General features: G+C 48.3%; 1 protein-coding gene across 3 annotated transcripts in view; it reads left to right on the top strand.

The window, feature by feature from the left end:
• Positions 1-6,394: 6,394 nt before the first annotated feature.
• The window catches only part of LOC133137169 (solute carrier family 12 member 7-like), a 62,454-nt gene continuing 45,762 nt past the window's right edge, over positions 6,395-23,086 (top strand). For 2 of the 3 annotated variants that reach the window (XM_061255254.1, XM_061255255.1), the window contains exon 1: positions 6,395-6,698. In XM_061255254.1, coding sequence (XP_061111238.1) covers positions 6,539-6,698 — 160 coding nt within the window. In that variant the 5' untranslated portion in view covers positions 6,395-6,538. Of the gene's footprint in view, positions 6,699-17,017; positions 17,250-23,086 lie in introns of those variants that run through there. The other variant, XM_061255256.1, reaches the window with a different exon arrangement.

A 23,086-nucleotide genomic window follows, 5' to 3' on the forward strand; every position in this document is an offset into this window, starting at 1 on the left:
TCAATACTCCGTCGGCTGCACATAGATGATCTCAACTCTCCGGTAACAACGGCGGCACCTGTTTAACCCCTTCCTTCTCGACGGCTTACAGTTGAATTCTACTTGGCCGTGGTTTGCGTAGAACGCTGAATCAGCGACGAATAAATTGTGGAAAAAAATTATTAGCATGAAATTTTCTCTTCCTTTTCTATTGTCCTACTTATATTGTGCACTCTCCTAAGCACGTTGTCTCGGTCGTGCTTTCAAACAAACGCAAAGTGCGTTGGTTTGACTCGCCAAATATATAAAGCATAATATGTGATCTGTGGTCAGCTCTCAAATTAACGAACCGATTTATGTCACTTATTTGAAAAAAAGTAACCGTTTTAACTGAGCAGAACTGGCGTGGCTGTGTTTTATTTTGGAGACATAGTCTCACTTTACTGGTGGCTTTAGAGCTGGCCGTGTACCCAAAGCGGAATTCCCGGTGTTACTGAGAGGTGCCAATAAATGCCAGTGTTGACTGGACGGTCACTCCGGGAAATCTGCTGTTAATGTTGCTGTTAATAGCTGCGCTTGTGTCTGTCACCGTGTCCTCCCACTGATAGTTATCACACACTTACCGTCACCACGGCAAGTATTTTCAGGAATGTATTATTAATTTAGCACATCACACCCGCGCTGATGAATTTGCCGAGCTATTTCTGGGGCTCCGCCGGAGCTCCGACAAGAAAAGAGAAAATCCCACTGAGCGCCACCAGGCGGGGCAGTAGATTTACTATCTGTGGCGAAGGATACAATAAAGTTGCAACATATTTTCAGCCAGGAACGAGACCGTTTTGCCACTAACCGCTCATGTAAATTTCTGCAGAACATTCTGTCCGTTACCGTGTACATTTCAGTGGTCAGAACATCACAACATTTCCACAATAATCCGCAGGGGTGTATCTGAAGACCCTAAGCCCTTGATGTCCTGGCGGGGTTAGTCCCACTTCTGGACTGACCTTGCCATGCCCACCTGGCAGCTGGGTGTGTGGGAGCTGGAGGAGCAGATGGCTTATTGGTTGGATGCCCTCTGTAGGGTCATGGCCATGGCTTTGATGTGTGCTGTGAAGGTGGGTGTCCTTACTGGAGCGCAGGCGTCGGCTGCTCCTGAGTCCTCTGTGGGCATTGCAGTGTTAGCTGACGCTTTTATCCAAAGCGACTTGCACTTGATTAGACTAATCAACAATGCCCCCTGGAGCAATGTGGGGTTACAGGTCTTGCCCAAGGGCCCAACGGCTGTGCGGATCTAAATCGTGGCTACACCGGGGCTTGAACCAACAACCTTCCAGGCCCCAGCCAGTAGGCTGCAGGCTGTCTGGGGGGCTTGGCAGGTGGAGGGGTAGGGGGTAGGGGGATAGGATGATTCCAGAGGCCCTGCCTGACAGTGGCCCTCAGAGTTGTGCTTTAATGGTGCTGGGTACAGAGTGGCCCCAGGGGTGGTGGGGCCCAGTGTGGGATCTTTTCATGCACCCCCAAATCCCTGCCCCCACATGACCTGACCTGGCAATGTTCCTCCAGTCCAGGCCACCGGGTGGCGCCAGAGGGAGAACACGCCGACCTCGTTCTCCTCCAGCCACACCACCGGTGTGTGATTGGTGGTTTGTCTGTGCAAAATAGCGAGAAGAGACGTCACATTGTATTTTATTTATTTAGTTTTTTAGGTTAAGTGGTTTGGCGATGATTGGAACTTTGAGCAGTTTGAGTACTTTATTTTATTATGTCTGTCTACGTCTGTGTTGCTTCGAAAATGTCCGTCAAGACGGACGACTCAAAATCAAACACAGTAACCTGAACCTGAACCGGAGGAGTCACGTGACTGCCATCTCCTCCAGACCTCAGCAGGGTCAGCAAGATCAGCTGAGTTTTGGGGGGGGGGGGGGGGTGGGGATAATCGGGAACAAATCGGGGAGTAAAATGAAAAAAAAAAACATTCCTCCTTTGTGAGACAAAGAAGAAGACATGCAATGTTCATTACTGCGGTAGAATCTGTGTGTGTCTGTGTGTGTCTGTGTGTGTCTGTGTGTGTCTACATACACCTGCCACAGCAGAGGAAAAACCTCTGCTCAAACAATCACTCTAAAATTAGACAGTAGCACGGACAAAGCTTTCAATATTAAAAATTTGGAGCAGACCGTCTATATCTGTCGTACTATATCTTCAGCAGTACAGCTGTCCTCTCAAACTCAGTGCCATGGAGGGCTGTGTGTGTGTGTGTGTGTGTGTGTGTGTGCTGTCCTCTCAAACTCAGTGCCATGGAGGCCTGTGTGTGTGTGTGTGTGTGTGTGTGTGTGTGTGTGTGTGTGCTGGTCTCTCAATACCATGGAGGGCTGTGTGTGTGTGTGTGTGCTGGTCTCTCAGTGCCATGGAGGCCTGTGTGTGTGTGTGTGCGCTGGTCTCTCAATACCATGGAGGGCTGTGTGTGTGTGTGTGTGTGTGTGCTGGTCTCTCAATACCATGGAGGGCTGTGTGTGTGTGTGTGTGCGCTGTCCTCTCAAACTCAGTGCCATGGAGGGCTGTGTGTGTGCTGGTCTCTCAGTGCCATGGAGGGCTGTGTGTGTGTGTGCTGGTCTCTCAGTGTCATGGAGGGCTGTGTGTGTGCTGGTCTCTCAGTGTCATGGAGGGCTGTGTGTGTGCTGGTCTCTCAGTGCCATGGAGGCCTGTGTGTGTGTGTGTGCGCTGGTCTCTCAATACCATGGAGGACTGTGTGTGTGTGTGTGTGCGCTGTCCTCTCAAACTCAGTGCCATGGAGGGCTGTGTGTGTGTGTGTGCGCTGGTCCCTCAATACCATGGAGGGCTGTGTGTGTGTGTGTGTGTGTGTGTGCTGGTCTCTCAGTGCCATGGAGGCCTGTGTGTGTGTGTGTGTGCTGGTCTCTCAGTGCCATGGAGGCCTGTGTGTGTGTGTGTGCGCTGGTCCCTCAATACCATGGAGGGCTGTGTGTGTGTGTGTGTGTGTGTGTGCTGGTCTCTCAGTGCCATGGAGGCCTGTGTGTGTGTGTGTGCGCTGGTCTCCCAATACCATGGAGGGCTGTGTGTGTGTGTGTGTGTGCGCTGGTCTCTCAATACCATGGAGGGCTGTGTGTGTGTGTGTGTGTGTGCTGGTCTCTCAATACCATGGAGGGCTGTGTGTGTGTGTGTGCGCTGTCCTCTCAAACTCAGTGCCATGGAGGGCTGTGTGTGTGTGCTGGTCTCTCAGTGCCATGGAGGGCTGTGTGTGTGTGCTGGTCTCTCAGTGCCATGGAGGCCTGTGTGTGTGCTGGTCTCTCAGTGCCATGGAGGGCTGTGTGTGTGTGTGCTGGTCTCTCAGTGCCATGGAGGGCTGTGTGTGTGCTGGTCTCTCAGTGCCATGGAGGGCTGTGTGTGTGTGTGTGCTGGTCTCTCAGTGCCATGGAGGCCTGTGTGTGTGCTGGTCTCTCAGTGCCATGGAGGGCTGTGTGTGTGTGCTGGTCTCTCAGTGCCATGGAGGCCTGTGTGTGTGTGTGTGCGCTGGTCTCTCAATACCATGGAGGGCTGTGTGTGTGTGTGCTGGTCTCTCAGTGCCATGGAGGACCGTGTGTACAGTCTTTTCATTCCAGCCTCAGATCTTCATTATATATGGCTGAATGAGTAATTGGAATCAATAAGGGCAGCATTAATTGGTTGGAATTTGTTTGATACCACAGAGCACCAGTGTATGGATAATCTGTAACCAGGGATCATCAAATCTGACCCTCAAAACCAAATCCAGTCCGGCTTCTTTTTTTTGCCCGGGTAATTCACAAAACAATTAAGGCCATCAGATACACACCTGACTCCCAGGTAAAGGGAGGGTGGAAAACCAGTAGTTTGTGGCCCTCGAGGACCGTGATTTCATGATTCCTGTCTGTATCTCAACACACAAAATCTTCATACATGCCTACAGCCTACCAGTAATCATTCACTTTCCAGTAATGAAAACATGTTGTGACTGCCATCTAGTGGCAGAAAGAGAAAAAAACTGTGCTTCCACCATCCAGGAGATATTCACCCGGTGAGCACTTTATTAGGTATTTAGTAGACGCATTTTGTTTATTCTGCTGCTGTAGCCTATATCCTTAGAGTTATGATGCATCATTAACAAGGCATTTCTGCCTGCAGAACCCCCCCTCTCAGTATGCGTAAAAATCCCAGGAGACCAGCAGTTTCTGAGTAATGGAATAGTCATGGAATAATAATTTCATGGTCAAAGTCACTTAGATCACATTTCTTCCCCATTCTGTCATTTGGCCTGAAAAACAGCTGAACCTTGTGGCTACGTCTGCATGCTTGTATGCATTTAGTTGCTGCCACATGATTGGCTGAAATATTTGCATTAACAAGCTGGTGTACAGGTCTACCTGACAGAGATAATTTTACTGTGAAAGGCAAATAAAATACATTTGGAGAATAAAATGCATGAGAAATATTTTTGATATGTAAATGTCAATTTTCTCCATAACTTTACATATCCTGCTTCACATTATTTCCATGTAAAAGGGAAGGTAATCTGCTGATGTAGTTTCACAGAAAGACTGACAGGAGGCTATCAGTGTAGCTTTTCATAGAAATCTGCATTGAAATAAACTGTAAGCGTCTAAGCATTGCATTGTGGATGAACACTGCTTGGTATGGAAAACAAACAGCCTTTGTTGTTGTATTTGGAGGTGAATTTTGCTATCGAACAGTGGATATATTTGAACTTAGTCACTTGTTTCCGTTTTGACAGGGGTAGCAATGCTGCTGGCAGACTCCCACAAACCAAACAAACAAACAAACAAAAACAGCGGTAACTGTCCACGCTTAACCAGAGTCTGAAGAGCTGACTTTGAAGTTGAATTTTTAGCACAATAGAATAGCAGGGAAGCTCTCGGTCGTTTACACGATAGATATAAGAGCGTAAAGAAACAAAAAAGCAAAATAAAAACAGAGACCAGATTGTGTTTCCTCCACAGTTCCTTGCTGAGAAACAGCACCTGAATCGCCTTGGATATGTGTCCATGGTGATCCTCTGGGTTCCTTTCCTTGCCGGACTGAATGTGGGAGGAAAAGAGGTGATTCATGGTTTTCAGTGGAACCCCACACTCATGCATAACTGTCTCCTCATTTTTTTTGTGTTGACCTCCGTGGTGTAAAATCCAGTTAGGACCAGCTACCAGCTGTTACAAAACATAGCTTGAGCTGTTTTTTTTCTTCTTCCAGCAGGGCAGGAAGCTGGTTTGACAGACAGCCTCTCGGCAGGGGAGCGATGTCATTGGGCCTCCGATCACCAGACGATGCAGAAACGAACCATTACCACAGGCCCGTGATTCACCTCCTCCACGCTCCCTGCAGCACGCAGCCTCCCGGGGGGCGGGCCCATTACCTGTGTTTATAACACGCAGATGTGATCGCGCTGGAAACGGCAGGGAATAAATAAACTGGACAGACACGGTAACGGCCGCGCGGCTCAGAGAAACGATCTCTCGGTGATGCACTCCCGCTCATTTACTCCACATCGCACTGATGAAGAACGCGCATTCTTTCCTCATTAGTGAGGCTTTGATAGGCACGTCTCAGCCTGACCATAGTCATAAAACCAAATCACTGCGAAGTCACTGACGGTGGATTGTTATTATTATTATTATTACTATTCTATAATTTATGCATATGTTATTAGTGCAACAGATTCGCTCATAAAATGCAGTTTACATGGCACTGCATTGTACACATTGTCTATTCATACACATTACTTCCTGAATAAGAAACTCCCGGTCCGACTACCTCCAGACCTCTGTCCACTCTCACTCCAAAGGAGGCTACGCCACACAAGCTGGCATCTGCACTCACAGTTTGCTCTGAGAGCTCCTCTTTATTGAAGGGCTCGGTGCCAGATTTCTGAGGCAGTACAATTTAGGCAGCAACCTAGAGGGACTCCAGAATTAGCTATGTAGGCAAGTTGGGATTCTCAAGGCCAGAAATGGAAGGATATTGACAACCGTGATAGGAAATTCTGCATTATACAGTTCATGAAATTGCCTATGTTAAAGGGTAAGCCAGCAGTGCACTTTTGGGATTGATTTAATAATCTGTGGAAAAAAATAGTGTTTACTTTTAGACACAGAGAATTTAATATACAAGTTATGTACTTTCGATAAATGTAAACAATACTTACATCTTGTGGGGCTCATTGTCAATGTGGATCAGAGACTTGCAGATTTCAGCGCCAGGCGAGATTCTTTAAGTTCCTAAAAAAGGTAAAGAACGCAAGATAGCTACTTTCTGTTCAAAAATAAAAGGGCCTTCAAACCTGCGCTGGTCTCATATCACCTCTGATTGGTCAGAACCCACTGACCGTCTGAAGAAGTTAATCCACCAATCGTAGAACAACAATACAGCAGGTACGTTCTGGCAGGCGGAAGCCGTTGCCATAGTCGCTTCGTCTTGCTGCGCCTATCAACAGCCCGGCGAGTTTGAATAGCTGCTGGCTTGCGGACGCCGTGGCCCGATTCCGAAGAAGAGGTCTAGGCCCGGAGCAAGCGCGATGAGTGTCGTTACTGTGAGCGACAGGTTTGTTGTGGTCCCAGTTCCAAAGGATGGGGAAAACCACAGCAGCCAAGACGATAACGTCAGTGGCGGAACTGAAAACAGCTGCGCAGAGGAGCAAGGTGAAGTTGTTCTTAACAAAGATGCAAAGCCATGCGGTAAGACCAGGGTGTGTTGCTAGTTAGCTTAGCTGAGTGTATAAAAGTGTAACACGATTGCTGTATATCGAATGCCTGAATTCCAAAGTTAGCTAGGTGTGTTGTCTGGACCTTAGATGACTTTGGAAGTTTGTTTTACTTTTTCAACAACACACTGGTGATGCGTGAAACAGGTTGTTTTGCATTTTTCACGTATAAGGTTGCTAGCTTTGCGGCGTTAAATATTTTATGACAAGAAGTAGGCTAATCCTTAACATTGTCACTGAAGAATATTGGATGATGATTCATTTTGAATTCATACCGCATCGCTAGCGCTTTCGCTGAGATGGTCACGGTGTGGGCTCGAGGTTTGGCCACAGAAGTGTTCTGCGGGTAAAGTTGGACTCTAGGATGCAGGGACCGATCTGGAGCCACTTGTGTAGCATGAAAGTAATATTTAGAATAATATCTTGCATCTTCTGTCCTTATTGACCTGAGGTTATTATCAATTATTGAAGAAAATATTACATTGCACTTTGCCTGCACGGTACGGTCTGCTCAGGACAATTGTATTGACTAATTTTTGCAGTTCTTTTACACCCATTATTTTCCGGATCTAATCACTGCTTATTTACGTTTTACATTACATTAATGGCATTTGGCAGACGCTCTTATCCGGAGCGACGTACAACAAAGTGCATACCCACAACCAGGGATAAGTGCGCTGAAAGACCCTAGATGGGAAGTACAATTTCAACTACACTACGTTCTTGCGTTATTACACTAACATCCATCCATCCATCCATCCATTATCTGAACCCGCTTATCCTGATCAGGGTCGCAGGGGGGCTGGAGCCTATCCCAGCATACATTGGGCGAAAGGCAGGAATACACCCTGGACAGGTCGCCAGTCTATCTCAGGGCACACACACCATTCACTCACACACTCATACCTACGGGCAATTTAGACTCTCCAATCAGCCTAACATGCATGTCTTTGGACTGTGGGAGGAAACCGGAGTACCCGGAGGAAACCCACGCAGACACGGGGAGAACATGCAAACTCCGCACAGAGAGGCCCCGGCCGACGGGGATTCGAACCCAGGATCTCCTTGCTGTGAGGCGCCAGTGCTACCCACTGCGCCATCCGTGCCGCCCATTACACTAACATGTTACACTAAAATGTAATGTTTAGCAAAATTAGCTTTGTTCAAAGGCCAAAGTGCCTGATATTATTTTCAAATGGAGCTGATTTGGAGCTGCAGAACATGCAAGTACCATACAGCACTGTAAATTGAACACATTATTTATGTATCGGTGTGTCCGTGTCTACCTGCCCGTGTGATGTACACTATGCCCAATACATGCCCAAAACATGCTAATAACTTAAGCCTGGATGGAAAATTCTGTAGTGAACAGTTTTCCTTAGCTTCTCATTCTCTAAAACAAGGTCTAAAGGAAACTATTTTTTTTTATTCAGGAAAAAAGAATTTGTAAGGAATGAAATGCCTTTAAGTTGGGCAGGAGTGTTGCCTAATAGTTGCAGGTGGGGTGGGGCTCCCAAACAATATATTTCACTTGATTGGCGTCTGTCAAAATATCCTGCTCCATGAATGGGTTGCGTGTAAGGAATGTAAGTTGTCACCTTGGATAAGAGCATCAGCTAAATGCATAGAATGGAAACTATTACAGTACATTATGCCATTCCCCCCAGTAGCCAGTAGGTGGCAGCACTTCGTTACAAAGTGAAATGGCGTATCCTGTTGTTGACAGTTAAAAGCACCATTCTGTGTTATGTAATGGCATTACTGCTCGAGTAACTCATGAGTGTTCTGGTGATACCGTCTCTACAAACTAATAAAACATCCATTCGGAAGCAGGCATAATTTATTTCATATTATCTTCAACGTTCATCAAAAGTTTATAAAAAATAATTGACATTTATTTGTGTGTAAACATGAGGGCTATAGGCTAATCGCTGGTTTTAACTGTTGTGCAACTTTGGGCATTTGCCATTTCCAGGGGATGGCATTATGAATGCAACCGCAGACGATTTGAAAACTCCTGCAGCGGGAATCCGTTGACTGTCTCCTCCTCAGCGGGTTGGCAGTTATCGCAGTTTAATGTGCTTAACGTACCTTTTGAATTTGTATTCGTCTGGGTTCTGTAGTTCCTGAAGTTGTAGATGTCTTGGTATTTAATACAGACTCGACTTGGCCCATCTACCTTGTGTACTGGACTTAAGTTAATGGCCTCGCAACCAGTAAGACGTAAATTGTGCCGTATCTAACCTGTTCGGTTGTTTGTTCGTTCTATGACCTTGACGTGTACGTCGTTTTGGATACAAACGTCTGCGAAATAGAACGTATTACTCATTCGCTTCTCGTCACGTGTTTCGCTTCGCCCCGAAAAGCTGATTTAAATCAAAGTAGGGTCGCGGTCCTGGCAGCTAGCCCGTCTCCGTTTGCCCTGGCCGTTGACGAGAGAGGCTGCTGATAAGGGGAACTAGTGCGGACACGGAATGTGATTGCGACAAATAGCCGGGGGACATATGCTTGTCGACTGGAGACATACATTTAAACTTAAGAAGTGGATTTAAAATGGGCCTAGACGTAGAGCGATTAAAAACGTGTTAAAACACGGACCTAAATTGTAGTGCTACTTGCAAAATAGAGCAGAAAAAACGCGTCTCTGCTTTAAGTTGTAGTGGCACTTGCACAATAGACAATTTATTGTCGAGCAGGTTTTCGCTCCGGATGTTTCTGTTGGTTTATCTGACTTAGTGAGAAGTGAGACCAGTTGTCCTACGCCCTAGCTACGGCAGTGAATGATTTTCATAGTAAAATGTAGCCCTTTATTTGTATAAAGCCTATAAAGTCTGCATATTTTCTGCACATATCGTGTTGGTTTACTGGCGTTCTCCTACTGGACCTTCGGTCGCGGGGTCACTTCAGGATAAGCCCGAACGCTTTCTGTGCTGTCGTATTTATATCTAATCAGGAATGATGGAAAATTCCTGCCCTTTTTATCAGACCAATGAGTCCGATTATGTTTCTTAACCCTTCAGGCACTGTGGGTTTGGCTGCTCCCAAGACCCGGGCCTCTCGGTCTCGTCGTCTTCCCAAAAACACGCGAATCCCGCCGTCAGTTCTCCCTCCCCTGCTGAAGCCCTCCGTGTTCACACCTGGTCTGATTTTGTTTGACATCTCTGCTGTAACCTGGCGTTATTAGCGGCACTGATTTTGACGCCGAAGAGACTGGGTTACATGTGGAAACTCGCTAATCCGTCAATCTGACGTCTTTATGTTGATGCTAATGAGGGTGCGTTTATTATCGTGTACGTTCCCCACCCCTTGAGTGCTGTGCGTAAATATTAAACTGACATTAAACGTGACCACGCCCATTTTCTGCCACCGGGTTCCATGTTTGAAATTCACGGTGAGTGATTAACATGAACTATAGGCAATGTTGTTTTGATGGGAATATGCTCCGTTTTAAAAATTAATCTAACTGGAGATGACTATTCATGTTGAATCTGCCAGACATCACAATAGCGATGTTGTTATTCAGAACCTGAGCACATTCTGGTGTGTGTGTGTGTGTGTGTGTGTGTGTGTGTGTGTGTGTGTGTGTGCCCCCCCCCCCTTCCCCCTCTCTCTTTCTCCCTCTCTTTCTAAACAGTACCGGTCTGTAGTTTAGGGATATTTGGTACCAAAGAACAATATAATTTCAAGCTGTTAAAGGAGCATCAAATGTCTCTCACTCTCTCTGTCCTTCCTGATCTTTATCCTTCTCTTTTGCTCTCTTTCTCTCCCTTTCTGTCTCCCACTCTCTCTGTCCTTCCTGATCTTTCTCTATCTTTCTCTTTCACTGTCGTTATCTCCTTATCTGTCTCACTCTCTCCTGCTCTCGTTGTCTTTCACCTTTTTTTTTCTCTCCCTCTCCTTCTCTCTTTCTCCCTCTCTTTCCCTCCCTCTCTCTTTGTCTCTGTCTTTATTCATCTCTCTTTCCCCCCTCTCTTTCCCCTTCTCTTTCTCCCTCTCCCTCTCTCTCTCTCTCTCTCTCCCTCTCTCTCCCTCTCTCCCTGAGACAACATTAGCGTACCTTATACTTTAGCATCTTTGCCATTGATGGCTCTGGGTGATGCTGAGACGGGGCTGTAGCCGCCAAATGGATAACCTGGCATTGTGCAGCGCAATCGATCTGGATTCAGCGGATGTGCGTTTGGCTCACAGAAACATTGTCGACTTCTGAGGATTCAGGCAAACATCCTTTCGTTGTTCATTTTCTAACTTTGCGTTCCGCTGTGATATTACCACTTTCTGTGTTTGGGGAACAAAGTGATTTCCTCTCACGGGGCTTATTGTTTAGATGTCAGGCAGACAGCCGGCGTGGAGGAGGTAAGATAATTCTGCCAGGAGGTAGTGGGGAACACTCAGACCCGAAAGCCACATGCCCTGGGCAGTCCTATTGGCTGGTAAGTGCCTGCCCATGAGTTCACGCCCAGAGTACTTGCACACTGTAGGTGAGGGGTGTCCACTCTTATCCTAAAAGGGCCGACGTGGGTGCAGGTTTTTGTTTTAACCCAGCAGTAACACACCTGATTATACTGATGAACTAATCGCGGTCTTTAATCAAGACCTTGATGAGTAGAATCATCCGTCTTAGTCCTGTGCTAAAACAACAACCTGCACACACACCGGCCCTTTCTGGATAAGATTGGACACCCCTGCTGTAGGTGAAGGCTCCCCATCCTGCTCCTGTTGGCAGTATACACCACACGTATAACCCCAAACCCCCCCCCGCGTGTACAATCAGGTTTTTATTGCTGTTTTCTATCTAATTATACATACAGTCTTTTCCCAGACAACTGAAAAGTACTGATCATCGCAAACGGTTCTGGATTCAAATTGTATTTGTTTTGGATTCAGATACTTTTCTGCGCTCTGTTGGTCCTGCCTGGTGCCTGTGAGCCTGCAAGGAGGAGCTGATGGGCGAGGCTTACACTTTTGGGATCATTTCATTGGCTCCACTACGCCAGGCAGGGTACTTATTTCTGGATAAATTGATGTTTAGGCCCAATCTGAAAATGTTCAAGGGCCACATGTCAATCCCGTGTTTGCAGGAACCCTTAGAGAGAGTAAATCCTCATAAGTGTACTTGGCTAACATGAGGAATGTGTTAAAATCTTTCAGGACATTATTGCTTAACGGGCCTAAGCCTCTTAGCAGCGGGAAGATAGCTTAGCCCAGTTTTTGGTTCTATTTTTTTCCGCTCGACTGGAAAAATAAATAAAACCTTTATGGATGTGTTGTGCGGTGCGTTTATAGGCCCAGCTGCTGATTAACAGCTGGCCGTCTGCTTCATGCGTTCCTCAGACACACTTTTATTTATTTACTGCACTGCGGTGAAGTGTTCAGCTGGTGATGATCTTGGCGGCGCTTTATGGAGTCCCGCTTTAGACTGTCGCTCAGTCAACACAGCTGTGGCCTGAATCAGAGGGGACCCAGCGCTGCTGAACGAAAGTGCCCCCCCCACCACCGAACATCATCATAAGACTTGAATTGAATCAGGGGTTTAAATGCTTTCAAGGGGTTAATAAAGTGAACTACAGCCGATTCTTCGGGGTGAGTTCGGTCAGCAGAACGAGAGGGCACAAATGGAAGTGTGTCACGTTATGTTGTGTTACGTGGTTTTTTGTGGTGTTGTGTTGTGTTGCTTCCTTCAGCTCTGGCTGTACTGGAGTGGAGCTCCACGGTCTCGCATGTGGTCGGTAGACACGGTCTCGTGTGTGGTCTGTAGATACAGTCTCGGGGGCAGTCTGTAGACACGTTATTGTGTGCAGTCTGTAGACGTGGTCTCGGGGGCAGTCTGTAGACGCGGTCTCGGGGGAGGTCTGTAGAGACGTTGTTGCGTGCGGTCTGTAGACGCTGTCTCGCGTGTGGTCTGTAGACGCTGTCTCGCGTGCGGTCTGTAGAGACGTTGTTGCGTGCGGTCTGTAGACAGGTTGTCGGTGGCGGTCTGTAGACAGGTTGTTACGTGTGGTCTGTAGACGGGTTGTTACGTGCAGTCTGTAGACGCGGTCTCGGGGGAGGTCTGTAGAGACGTTGTTGCATGCGGTCTGTAGACGCTGTCTCGCGTGCGGTCTGTAGAGACGTTGCGTGCGGTCAGGTCTCGTGTGCAGTCTGTAGACGCGGTCTCGGGGGCGGTCTCTAGACAGGTCGCGTGCGGTCAGTAGACGTGGTCTCGCGTGCGGTCAGTAGACGTGGTCTCGCGTGCGGTCTGTAGACAGGCTGTTGCCAGCGGTCTGTAGACAGGTTGTCGGGGGCGGTCTGTAGACAGGTTGTCGGGGGCGGTCTGTAGACAGGTTGTCGGGGGCGGTCTGTAGACAGGTTGTCGGGGGCGGTCTGTAGACGTGGTCTCGGGGGCGGTCTGTAGACACGGTCTCGGGGGCGGTCTGTAGACAGGTTGTCGCGTGCGGTCTGTGGACGCGGTCTCGGGGGCGGTCTGTAGACGTGGTCTTGCGTGCGGTCTGTAGACGTGGTCTCGCGTGCGGTCTGTAGACGTGGTCTCGCGTGCGGTCTGTAGACAGGTTGTCGGGGGCGGTCTGTAGACAGGCTGTTGCGTGCGGTCTGTAGAGACGTTGTCGCGTGCGGTCTGTAGAGACGTTGTCGCGTGCGGTCTGTAGAGACGTTGTCGCGTGCGGTCTGTAGACAGGTTGTCGTGTGCGGTCTGTAGACGCGGTCTCGGGGGCGGTCTGTAGACAGGTTGTCGCGTGCGGTCTGTAGACGTGGTCTCGCGTGCGGTCACACAGCCTGGCGCTCTGAGCTGTGTGGGGCCACAGAAAGGCTGCTTTGTGAGGGCGGTTTGATCTGGAGCACACCGCCCAGCCTGCTCCACTGAGAGACACGCCTCACCCTTCAGACAACGGGGGGGATTTATCCCACGCTGGCCACCTCCAAAGCGCTCTTCATCACTTCCTGTTGTTGTTTGTTGTTGTGTTTGGCTGCTTGAGCCGAACACACGCATTCCGTGTTGCTGTGACAGAGGAACAGATGACATTTGGGTCGCTGTCTTCCTCCGGATCTGTCGTTTTCTCTTCTGCCTTCTCTCTCCCATCATGGCCAGTCCCATGGCCGCCTTTCTGTTCCTGCCTTAAAGGTACAACAGGTAAGGTTTTTGTGTTAAAACAGTGTTACAGGACCATTGTGAATCCCTTCCTATCATTGAAACAGGCTCACTGACACGTTGATTCACCCTCCGCCTGTGTTTATAGTCCTTAAATTCAGCCAAAACATTATATAGCTGTACAATAATTCAAGCTCATTGGTTGATAATTGGTTCTAATTGCCACAGCCAATGGCGTTTCAACGTCAGCACGTTCACAGAGAAGGGGGAGGGTTAAACACTGTTGTGGTTTGAGGGTGTTTGTTGCGGCAATTCCTCTCTTGACCGTTAGAAGTCTGAAATGACCTATTGTACCTTTAAGGGCCCACGATCATAGTATGACAGTGTGATAGCCCTGTCTGTGGGGCCTGTTTTAGGGCTGGTAAAGATGGGTGTATTCTGTTTGTTTTGCGCTCTGATCTGATATGGACGGAGAGGATGGAGTCAGTCCGTCTCCCGGCTAAAGTCTCCAGGGATCCTTCCTCAGCACCTGCTGCCCAAGTTGCCCGGGAAGTCTGAAACGACCTATTGTGCGTTTAGTACGGGCCCACGATTCATCTCGTAACCGTTTCATCTTTTAGTGTTCCCTCTGATGTAGGTCTGTTTGTTTTACTGGTGGAATAAGATTAATACTGTCGCCAAGGAGTTCAACTTAGGTGAAACCATTCACATTTTTACCTGGTTGTAGAGAAAATACAAAATGTTTGCCTCATGTAGTTTTATTCTGTCTGCCTTATAAAATGTTTTTCCTTCCTTCATCCACTTGTGATTTGCAGAGCTGAAACCCAGTTAATATTAGTATGACAGCCGTAAGCTGATGGAGCGATCATTGTTTCCTGCGTGTATAGTGCATGTTCTTGAAATTTCTCAAAAGACAGTGTTCCTTCCCCATCCACCACGTCCACCATGCTAATTTGGAAGGAACGTTTTTTAAACGACAAAACTTTGTGCATATTGGGCTTTGAAATATAAGTAACACATTTTATGATTATTTTTTGTGTATTTAATCTTTTGCACAAATGTGCAATTCAGGACAGTTATACAGAACACATATTTAGTGACTGTGCAGGAGAGGTTCGGAAACGCCAGGAGGCTTATGCCCGCCTAAAAAAGTATCTATACATGATTTTAATTTAAGCATACGAAGTGAGACATTACTTTAAGACTAAATAGAAGGAAATGATACATAAAATGAAGTTCAAAAAGTTCAACACAAAACAAAGAACCACCAATACATAGGAGAAATAGAAATGACTAAATGATTGCAAGTTGAAAATAACATGTTGAAACTACTATAATCGGAGTAGATGGATACAACGATCTGTGTTTGAAAACCGTTAGGGAAGCGTTTTCATTTCTATCAATTCCGTTCATTTGACCTTTATTTAACCGGATTAGTCGCGTTTAGATTGACGTCTCACTGGCCCACATACCTTCGGGCCCCTGATTGCTGTTGAGGGCAGAATGTCCCCTGAATTTCCTTAGGCTCTGTTCTCCGTTTGGAGATTGTCATCATCCGCCCAGTGAGTGGTCTGATTAATGGTGGCTTATCACCTGAAGGCGCTCTGGGTATCGGAAGGGGCTCGTCGAAGCGCTGCAGAATAAATGCATGCGTTATTTGTGCGTTGCGTCTCATGACTAATAGATAGGCCTCGTCAGCCATGCTTACAGTAGGGGTCTGAATGATTATTTGTTCCTGTTGTTCCCCGGGGGGGCGGGGGGGGGGGGGCAGGCGCGGTCCAGGGGGCGTCTGAAACGTCTGACATTGATCGTATAATTAAGGATACGCCCAAACGGGGAAACAAAAGCTGAAAGTTGAACCCTTTTCCCCCGGCCCCTAGACTCTTTGAAATAGAGGATGTCAACTGGAACCAGGAAGTGCTGCTGTTTTTACCTGGGTAATAAAACCTCCCTTTCAAGTGTGTGTGAGAGTGTGAGTGTGTGTGAGTGTGTGAGTGTGTGAGTGTGTGAGTGTGTGAGTGTGTGAGTGTGAGAGTGTGAGAGTGTGAGAGTGTGAGAGTGTGAGAGTGTGAGAGTGTGAGAGTGTGAGAGTGTGAGAGTGTGAGAGTGTGTGAGAGTGTGTGAGAGTGTGAGAGAGTGTGAGAGAGTGTGAGAGAGTGTGAGAGAGTGTGAGAGAGTGTGAGAGAGTGTGAGAGAGTGTGTGAGAGTGTGTGAGAGTGTGTGAGAGTGTGTGAGAGTGTGTGAGAGTGTGTGTGAGTGTGTGTGAGAGTGTGTGAGAGTGTGTGAGAGTGTGTGAGAGTGTGAGAGTGAGGTTGTGTGTAGTGTGCCTGTAGCGTAGTGGTTAAGGTGCACTTGTAAATTGCTTTGGATTAAAAGCGTCTGCCAAATGACCAAAATGTAAAAATGTAAAAATGTTAAGGTAAAGGGTTGGTGGTTTGAATCCCGGTGTAGCCGCAATAAGATCCGCGCAGCCGTTGGGCCCTTGAGCAAGGCCCTTAACCCTGCATTGCTCCAGGGGAGGATTGTCTCCTGCTTAGTCTAATCTACTATACATCGCTCTGGATAAGAGCGTCTGCCTAATACCAATAATGTAATGTAATCTGTGTGTGTGTGTGTGTGTGTGTGTGTGTGTGTGTGTGTGTGTGTGTGTGTGTGTGTGTGTGTGATGAGGTTTTTTCTCTTGTTTTGAAGTTTTGTGTTTCGTGGTTGATACTGGTTTGTTTGGTTTTTTTATTTTTTATTAAATTTTGTATGCAAATTAATTAACTGACAAAGATGATTCAATAAAGGTGCATCAAAGTCTATGTGTCTGTGGCTCTGTCTGTGTTTTTTTTCAATGTGAAAAATGCGTGTGGTGTGTGTGTTTCTGTGTTTGTATGTGTGAGTGCGCGAGTGAGAGTTGCTCATGAGTTCCTCAGCTGGAAGTGTTTCACAAAGGGTTCTTCCTCTGTGGTATCGAGCTGTTCTATCAGGAAGCGCACTCTCCCTCTCCCTCTCAGCACCTGTGTCTCTCTCTCTCTCTCTCTCTCTCTCTCTCTCTCTCTCCTCCCCCCTCCCCCCTCCCTCCCTCCCTCCCCCTGTGTGTGTGTGATCTGCCTGGAGTGAGTCGGGGAGGTCCTGCCCAGGGGGAGGGGTTGTGCCGCGCTCCTTATTTGGAGAGAGGGCGGGTCACATGGTCTGGGTATCTAAGCGATCGAGTTGAAACGGAGAACTTCGAACCGCGGAGGAGCCAGTCGAGCGCGCGGGGAGGGAGCGGAGAGCAGCGTTAAAGAGAGACGCTCGCACGGACACGCACACAGGGCGCGCGCGCACACGCACGTGGCGTGAAAATGCCCACCAGCTTCACGGTGGTCCCGGTGGAGGACGGCAGGAAGTCGCTCCAGGAGGACAACACCCTGCGCGAGGAGGACGAGGACCAGCTGGACCCCTCGCCCGGACACGCAGGTGAGGAAGGCTCCGGAACATTCCGCCGCCCTCCGCACCGCCCCTGACGACACGCTCCGACACGCCAGGAGGCCTCTCGGAGAAGTCACACACACACACACACACACACACACACTCTCTCTCTCTCTCTCTCGGCTGTGTCTGAGAACTCCCTGATAAGCCGGTCTAGTTTTTTTCTGGTGTCGTTTTGCACGTTTGACAAAAGAGCGTCCGATTGGCTTCTCAACGCCGTGTGACTGCTTGGCCCTTTCAGTGCTGGGGTGCGAAACAAAACAAGCCCTTGTTCTTCCAGGATGTGACTCTTTCTTTGAGCAACAGCCTGTCCAGAAATTCTCTGAATGAAGCCTGGCTCTTCCTCATAACAATCTTCCTTTCTCTCTTTCTCTCTAGCTTTTCCCTCCTCTGTTTCTCCTCTCTCTCGGCGGGCTTTTCTTGTGTCGTCGAGAGTTATTTGACGTTGCGGAGTTGAGTGAAGTGAAGGAGGGGACGAGGCTCTGCTCTCTTGGCGTGTGTCTGAGAGGCTGTGAACTCCGCGGTGTCGCACGCCGGCTGTGGTCTGCGAGAGAAGTGGAAAGTTTCGCTCCGCATGACTGTGTGTCTCGCAGTGGAGCCCTGTTCTGTGGCTGTGTGTTGTCTTGTGTGTTGTCTTGTGTGTTGTCTTGTGTGTTGTCTTGTGTGTGTTGTCGTGTGTGTGTTGTCGTGTGTGTGATGTCTTGTGTGTGTTGTCGTGTGTGTATGTGTGTGTGTGTTGTCGTGTGTGATGTCGTGTGTGTGTTGTCGTGTGTGTGTGTTGTCGTGTGTGATGTCGTGTGTGTGTTGTCTTGTATGCGCTGTGGTGCGGTCTGTTGAATGCGGCACCTCTCAGGGCTCACCTCTCGGGCTGAAACTTCCTCTTCGTGCCGTCTGTTCAGTTATGTAAGCTCCCTGACAGAGTCCTGTTTGTCTGAGCTGTGTGTGCGTGCGTGTGTGTGTATATGTATATGTATATGTGTGTGTGTGTGTGTGTGTGTGTGTGTGTGTGTGTGTGCGCGCGTGTGCGTATGTATGTATGTGTGTGCGTGTGCGTGTATATATGTGTGTATGGGTGTGTGCGCGTGTGTATGTGTGTGTATGTGTGTGTGTATGCGTGTGTGTATGCGTGTGTGTGATTCATGCTTCCCTCTCCACACTGGAGAAAGAGCGGCCGTAGCCCACTCTGCTGTGTTCCGGGGTGATCCGTTCTGAGAGTTGGGGACCGGGGAGGGAGGCAGGCAGTATGGAGGTTTTCAGAGTAGGTCACATAAAGTTGTAGTTGAGTGTTAGAGTGCCAGTGGAAAGTCCTCATCGTTGTCCAGTCACTCCAGAGGAAAAAACGATTGCGTAAGAAGGCTTGCAGCAAGCTTTTTTTTCTCTTTTCTTTTTTTCCTTTGGTCATTTAGTTTTTTTTTTTACAGTATGCAAAGTAAAGGCACTGTCGGTCACACACCTGTGTGGCCTGCCTGAACGCACGGGGAATCTGAGCCTTCCCCCGGCTCTGCGGCGGCCGGAGTGCCTGGGCTCGTGTGACCATCCTGTGAGTGTCCGGAGAGTAAAGGTTGAGGAACTCCAGGAAAGTGTCACAAGCTCGACAAGCCGTCATTTTTTACATGTCGGTTTCACACCATCCCCCAGGGGAGGAATGGCCTGATGCACCATTCAAAGTCCATGTAAATATTATTTTAAATAGTACAGCACACCAAGATATCTATAGGGCAGCCTGTGGGCTAGTGGCTACGGTCCACGACTGGGACCTGGAAGGTTTGGGTTTCAAACCCCTGGGTTGACATGATAAGATCCGCACAACTGTTGGGCCCTTAACCCCACATTCATCCAGGGGGATTGTCCCCTAATCAACTGTAGGTCAGATAAATAAACAGAGTTTGAGTGAGAGTTTGTGTACATGGCTGGGGGAATTGGAGATAAAGTGATATGTATGTGAGTTTGTGTACAGGGCTGGGGGAGTTGGTGATTTGTGTGTGTGTGTGTGTGTGTGTGTGTGTGTGTGTGTGTGTGTGCAGGGCTGGGGGTGTTGGTGATGTGTGTGTGTGTGTGTGTGTGTGTGTGTGCAGGGCTGGGGGTGTTGGTGATGTGTGTGTGTGTGTGTGTGTGCAGGGCTGGGGGTGTTGGTGATGTGTGTGTGTGTGTGTGTGTGTGTGTGTGTGTGTGTGTGTACAGGGCTGGGGGTGTTGGTGATGTGTGTGTGTGTGTGTGTGTGTGTGTGTGTGTGTGCAGGGCTGGGGGAGTTGGTGATTTGTGTGTGTGTGTGTGTGTGTGTGTGTGTACAGGGCTGGGGGTGTTGGTGATGTGTGTGTGTGTGTGTGTGTGTGTACAGGGCTGGGGGTGTTGGTGATGTGTGTGTGTGTGTGTGTGTGTGTGTGTGCAGGGCTGGGGGTGTTGGTGATGAAGTGATACGCAGTCCCACCCTGTACTGGGTCTTATCTCTGGCTCTCACAGATGCGCTCGAGCGAGGTCTCCCTCAGGCGTGTCGCTGACGTTCCCGTTCCCTCCCGAGTGACAACAATGCGCCTTTTCTGACCATCGGTACTTTTCCGCAACAAAGATGGCCGCCCCCCCACCCCCCCCTCATTTAGTCACTCAGGCTCGGTTTCCCCGCATTGATTTCTGACACTGAGATCCTCCTCTCTCCGGGAAAACTGGCCTCTGTCAGAGGCGAAGTCATAAAAGCTCCTGTTTTGCACTTGATTCTATTTGGAGCCCTTTTTTATTTATTTATTTTTTACCGATTTTCAGTAAAAAAGTGGGATATGAAGCTGTTTTTCAGTTTTTGTCCAGTTTGAGTAACTCTCGCGTTGTAAAGCTGTTTATGCGGGGAAACTGGGACTGAAATCCTGGAGATCGCCTGTGGCTGCTGTTTGTTGGTGTGTTGCTGTTCTTAACCTCTTCGTGTCCCACAGTGGGCCTTGGTCCTGCTCACACTCGGTTCTCTTATTTCGTTAAACGATTTTAAATGAAGCAAAATGGATGTTCTCACGCTTGGCTGCAATTGTGTTAAGTAGCACTGACGTGTCCATTTCACCACCGTGCGTTATGTTCTGTCATACTGTGTGTATTGTAACGCACTTGGAATTGTATTTCCCTACATACTTATGGATAGTACTGTATTGTAATGGTCTCGTGATTCTGTAATTTTATGCTGCTGTTTGACCCTGGCTTGGCTAGGTCTCATTTGTAAAAGAGGTTTTAATCTCAATGTGACTTCCTCGTCAAATAAAGGTTTATTTGGGCCAAATGGCTGATGAGTCTGCACATCTGCTAATTGAAAGTAGGTCACAAACACCAGCAGGGACTGAGCACCTCCAGGACTGGCGTTTGAGTCCCCTGTGTTAAGGCGATTGAGTCCCCTGTGTTAAGGCGATTGAGTCCCCTGTGTTAAGGCGTTTGAGACCCCTGTGTTAAGGCGTTTGAGACCCCTGTGTTAAGGCGATTGAGTCCCCCGTGTTAAGGCGATTGAGTCCCCCGTGTTAAGGCGATTGAGTCCCCTGTGTTAAGGTGATTGTCACTCTTACAGTACTCTTTAGATGTAACCTCGTGGTTTGTGGTTTGTGGGCTCGTTGAGGTGCCGTGGGCTCGTTGTGGTGCTGTGGGCTCGTTGAGGTGCTGTGGGCTCGTTGAGGTGCCGTGGGCTTGTTGAGGTGCTGTGGGCTCGTTGAGGAGCTGTGCCAGGTCGTGTGGGAGTGCTGACCCGTTAAGGGTCTCACGGGTTTGCACAGGAAGCCTGCATGGCCGTTAATACTGTTTTTTATTTTTTTTTAGTTTCATTGTTATTATTTTACTGGGGTCCAGGGGCTAGAATATCGCACCAGCATGGTAGATTTCCAACTCTTATTTTGACAACATACCCTATGGGATAACGGTCGTTCCTAGCGTTTCTGGTATGTATGGCATGGAGCTCTTGATTACCTGTAGATGGCTTGCTAACTTGCCTACCTGCTGACCAATAACTTTTTCAGAGGAGGGCAGTCTTGCATGATAAAGGCATTGCTTGTTCGGCAACAGTTTCAAACCAAGGAATAAGGCACTGTCTGTGGCACTTTGATTGTGGCTAGTAAGCTAACTGGCACTAATTGAGATTTCTCAGACATAATCCAGTGTGACAATGTTGTGTCTTTCTGAAATATGATTGAGAGCGGCCATTTGTCTTCGGTGAAGACAAATCTCATCACTTGACAGAAAGCCATTCATTTGTTCAGTGAGTTTTGCTCTCTGACTTCCTGAGTGAGCCGTCACAAGCTGGTTTAGAGGCTGGAGTGCGTTTGGGTGAAGAGAGCATTTACCCCTGTTATAGGGTGCGGTAAAACAGACATTCGGGATGACAGAATTCGGTACCTATACGGGGAACTGAGGTGAGACTGTTTAGTAGTGTGTGTGGGAGGGAGTGGGCCTTTCTCATGTGGGTGCCCTTTCCTTTTAGTGCCATCTTTAATGGTGATGATGATGGTGGTGCTGGTGATGATGATGGTGGTGATGATGATGGTGATGATGATGGTGGTGGTGATGGTGATGATGATGATGATGATGATGGTGGTGGTGATGATGATGATGATGGTGGGGTGGTGGGTGGAGAGGAGATAAACACCCAGGAGGCCACTGAGTAACGGGGGTGGCCTGACGTTCCTGGAGGTGTCCGGAGAGTAAAGGTTGATGAACTCCAGGAAAGTGTCACAAGCTCGAGAAGCCGTCTTTTTTACATGTCAGTTTCACACCATCCCCCAGGGGAGGAATGGCTTGATGCACGATTCAAAGTCCATGTAAATATTATTTTAAATGTACAGCACACCAAGATATCTATTGGGCAGCCTGTGGGCTAGTGGCTATGGTACACGACTGGGACCCAGAAGGTCGGTGGTTCAAGCCCTTGCGTAGCCACGTTAAGATCCACGCAGCTGTTGGGCCCTTGAGCATGACCCCTGGGAGGAAGCCTAGTCTAATCTAAAAGAGGAACACGTTTTTATTGGGCCTGCCCTGTATTGGGTGCCCTGTTTTGATAGATAAACACATTTGGGGTCACAGCCTGCCGTGTGTGCAGCAGGTGTGACCGGGGAGTTACATTTCCACCTCAAACATAAACAGCCTGCATACCCGCTACTGTGCCTGCAGCACGTTTGTGTGCTGGTGTCTTTGCGTGGTCTATGCACTAACAGGATTTATACCGTCTGCTTTATATCTCTGAGGCGTGGTGTATGCACTAACGGGATTTATACCGTGTGCTTTATATCACTGAGGCGTGGTGTATGCACTAACGGGATTTATACTGTCTGCTTTATATCACTGCGGGTGCCGCTTCACCTTCAGAATAGCCAGCGTATACACAAAATTACATGTGTAATAAAACCATCTACATTACATTACATTATTGGCATTTGGCAGACGCTCTTATCCAGAGCGACGTACAGTTGATTAGACTAAGCAGGAGTCAATCCTCCCCTGGAGCAATGCGGGGGTTAAGGGCCTTGCTCAAGGGCCCCAACGGCTGTGCGGATCTTATTGTGGCTACACCGGAATTAGAACCACCGACCTTGCGGGTCCCAGTCATTTACCTTAACCACTACGCTACAGGCCGCCCTCCAGGATGTAAACTCAAAACATGGTGACTCTGGGCTGTCAATTCAGTGCCCTAAATCTCGTAGCTGCTAAACCCTGAACTGTTCTACTCGATTTCCTCATGTGTCAACACTTTTGCTGCTTGTGATAATTAGTGGTGATTTGTCCCTGTCATTTGGACCCGAGTGGAGTGGCGTATTCACGCGGATGTGGTAAATGCAGCGTGTTATCCTGGAGACCAGAGCTACGGGGTGAAG

Source organism: Conger conger, chromosome 9 (assembly GCF_963514075.1).
Source record: "Conger conger chromosome 9, fConCon1.1, whole genome shotgun sequence".
NCBI lineage: Eukaryota > Metazoa > Chordata > Actinopteri > Anguilliformes > Congridae > Conger > Conger conger.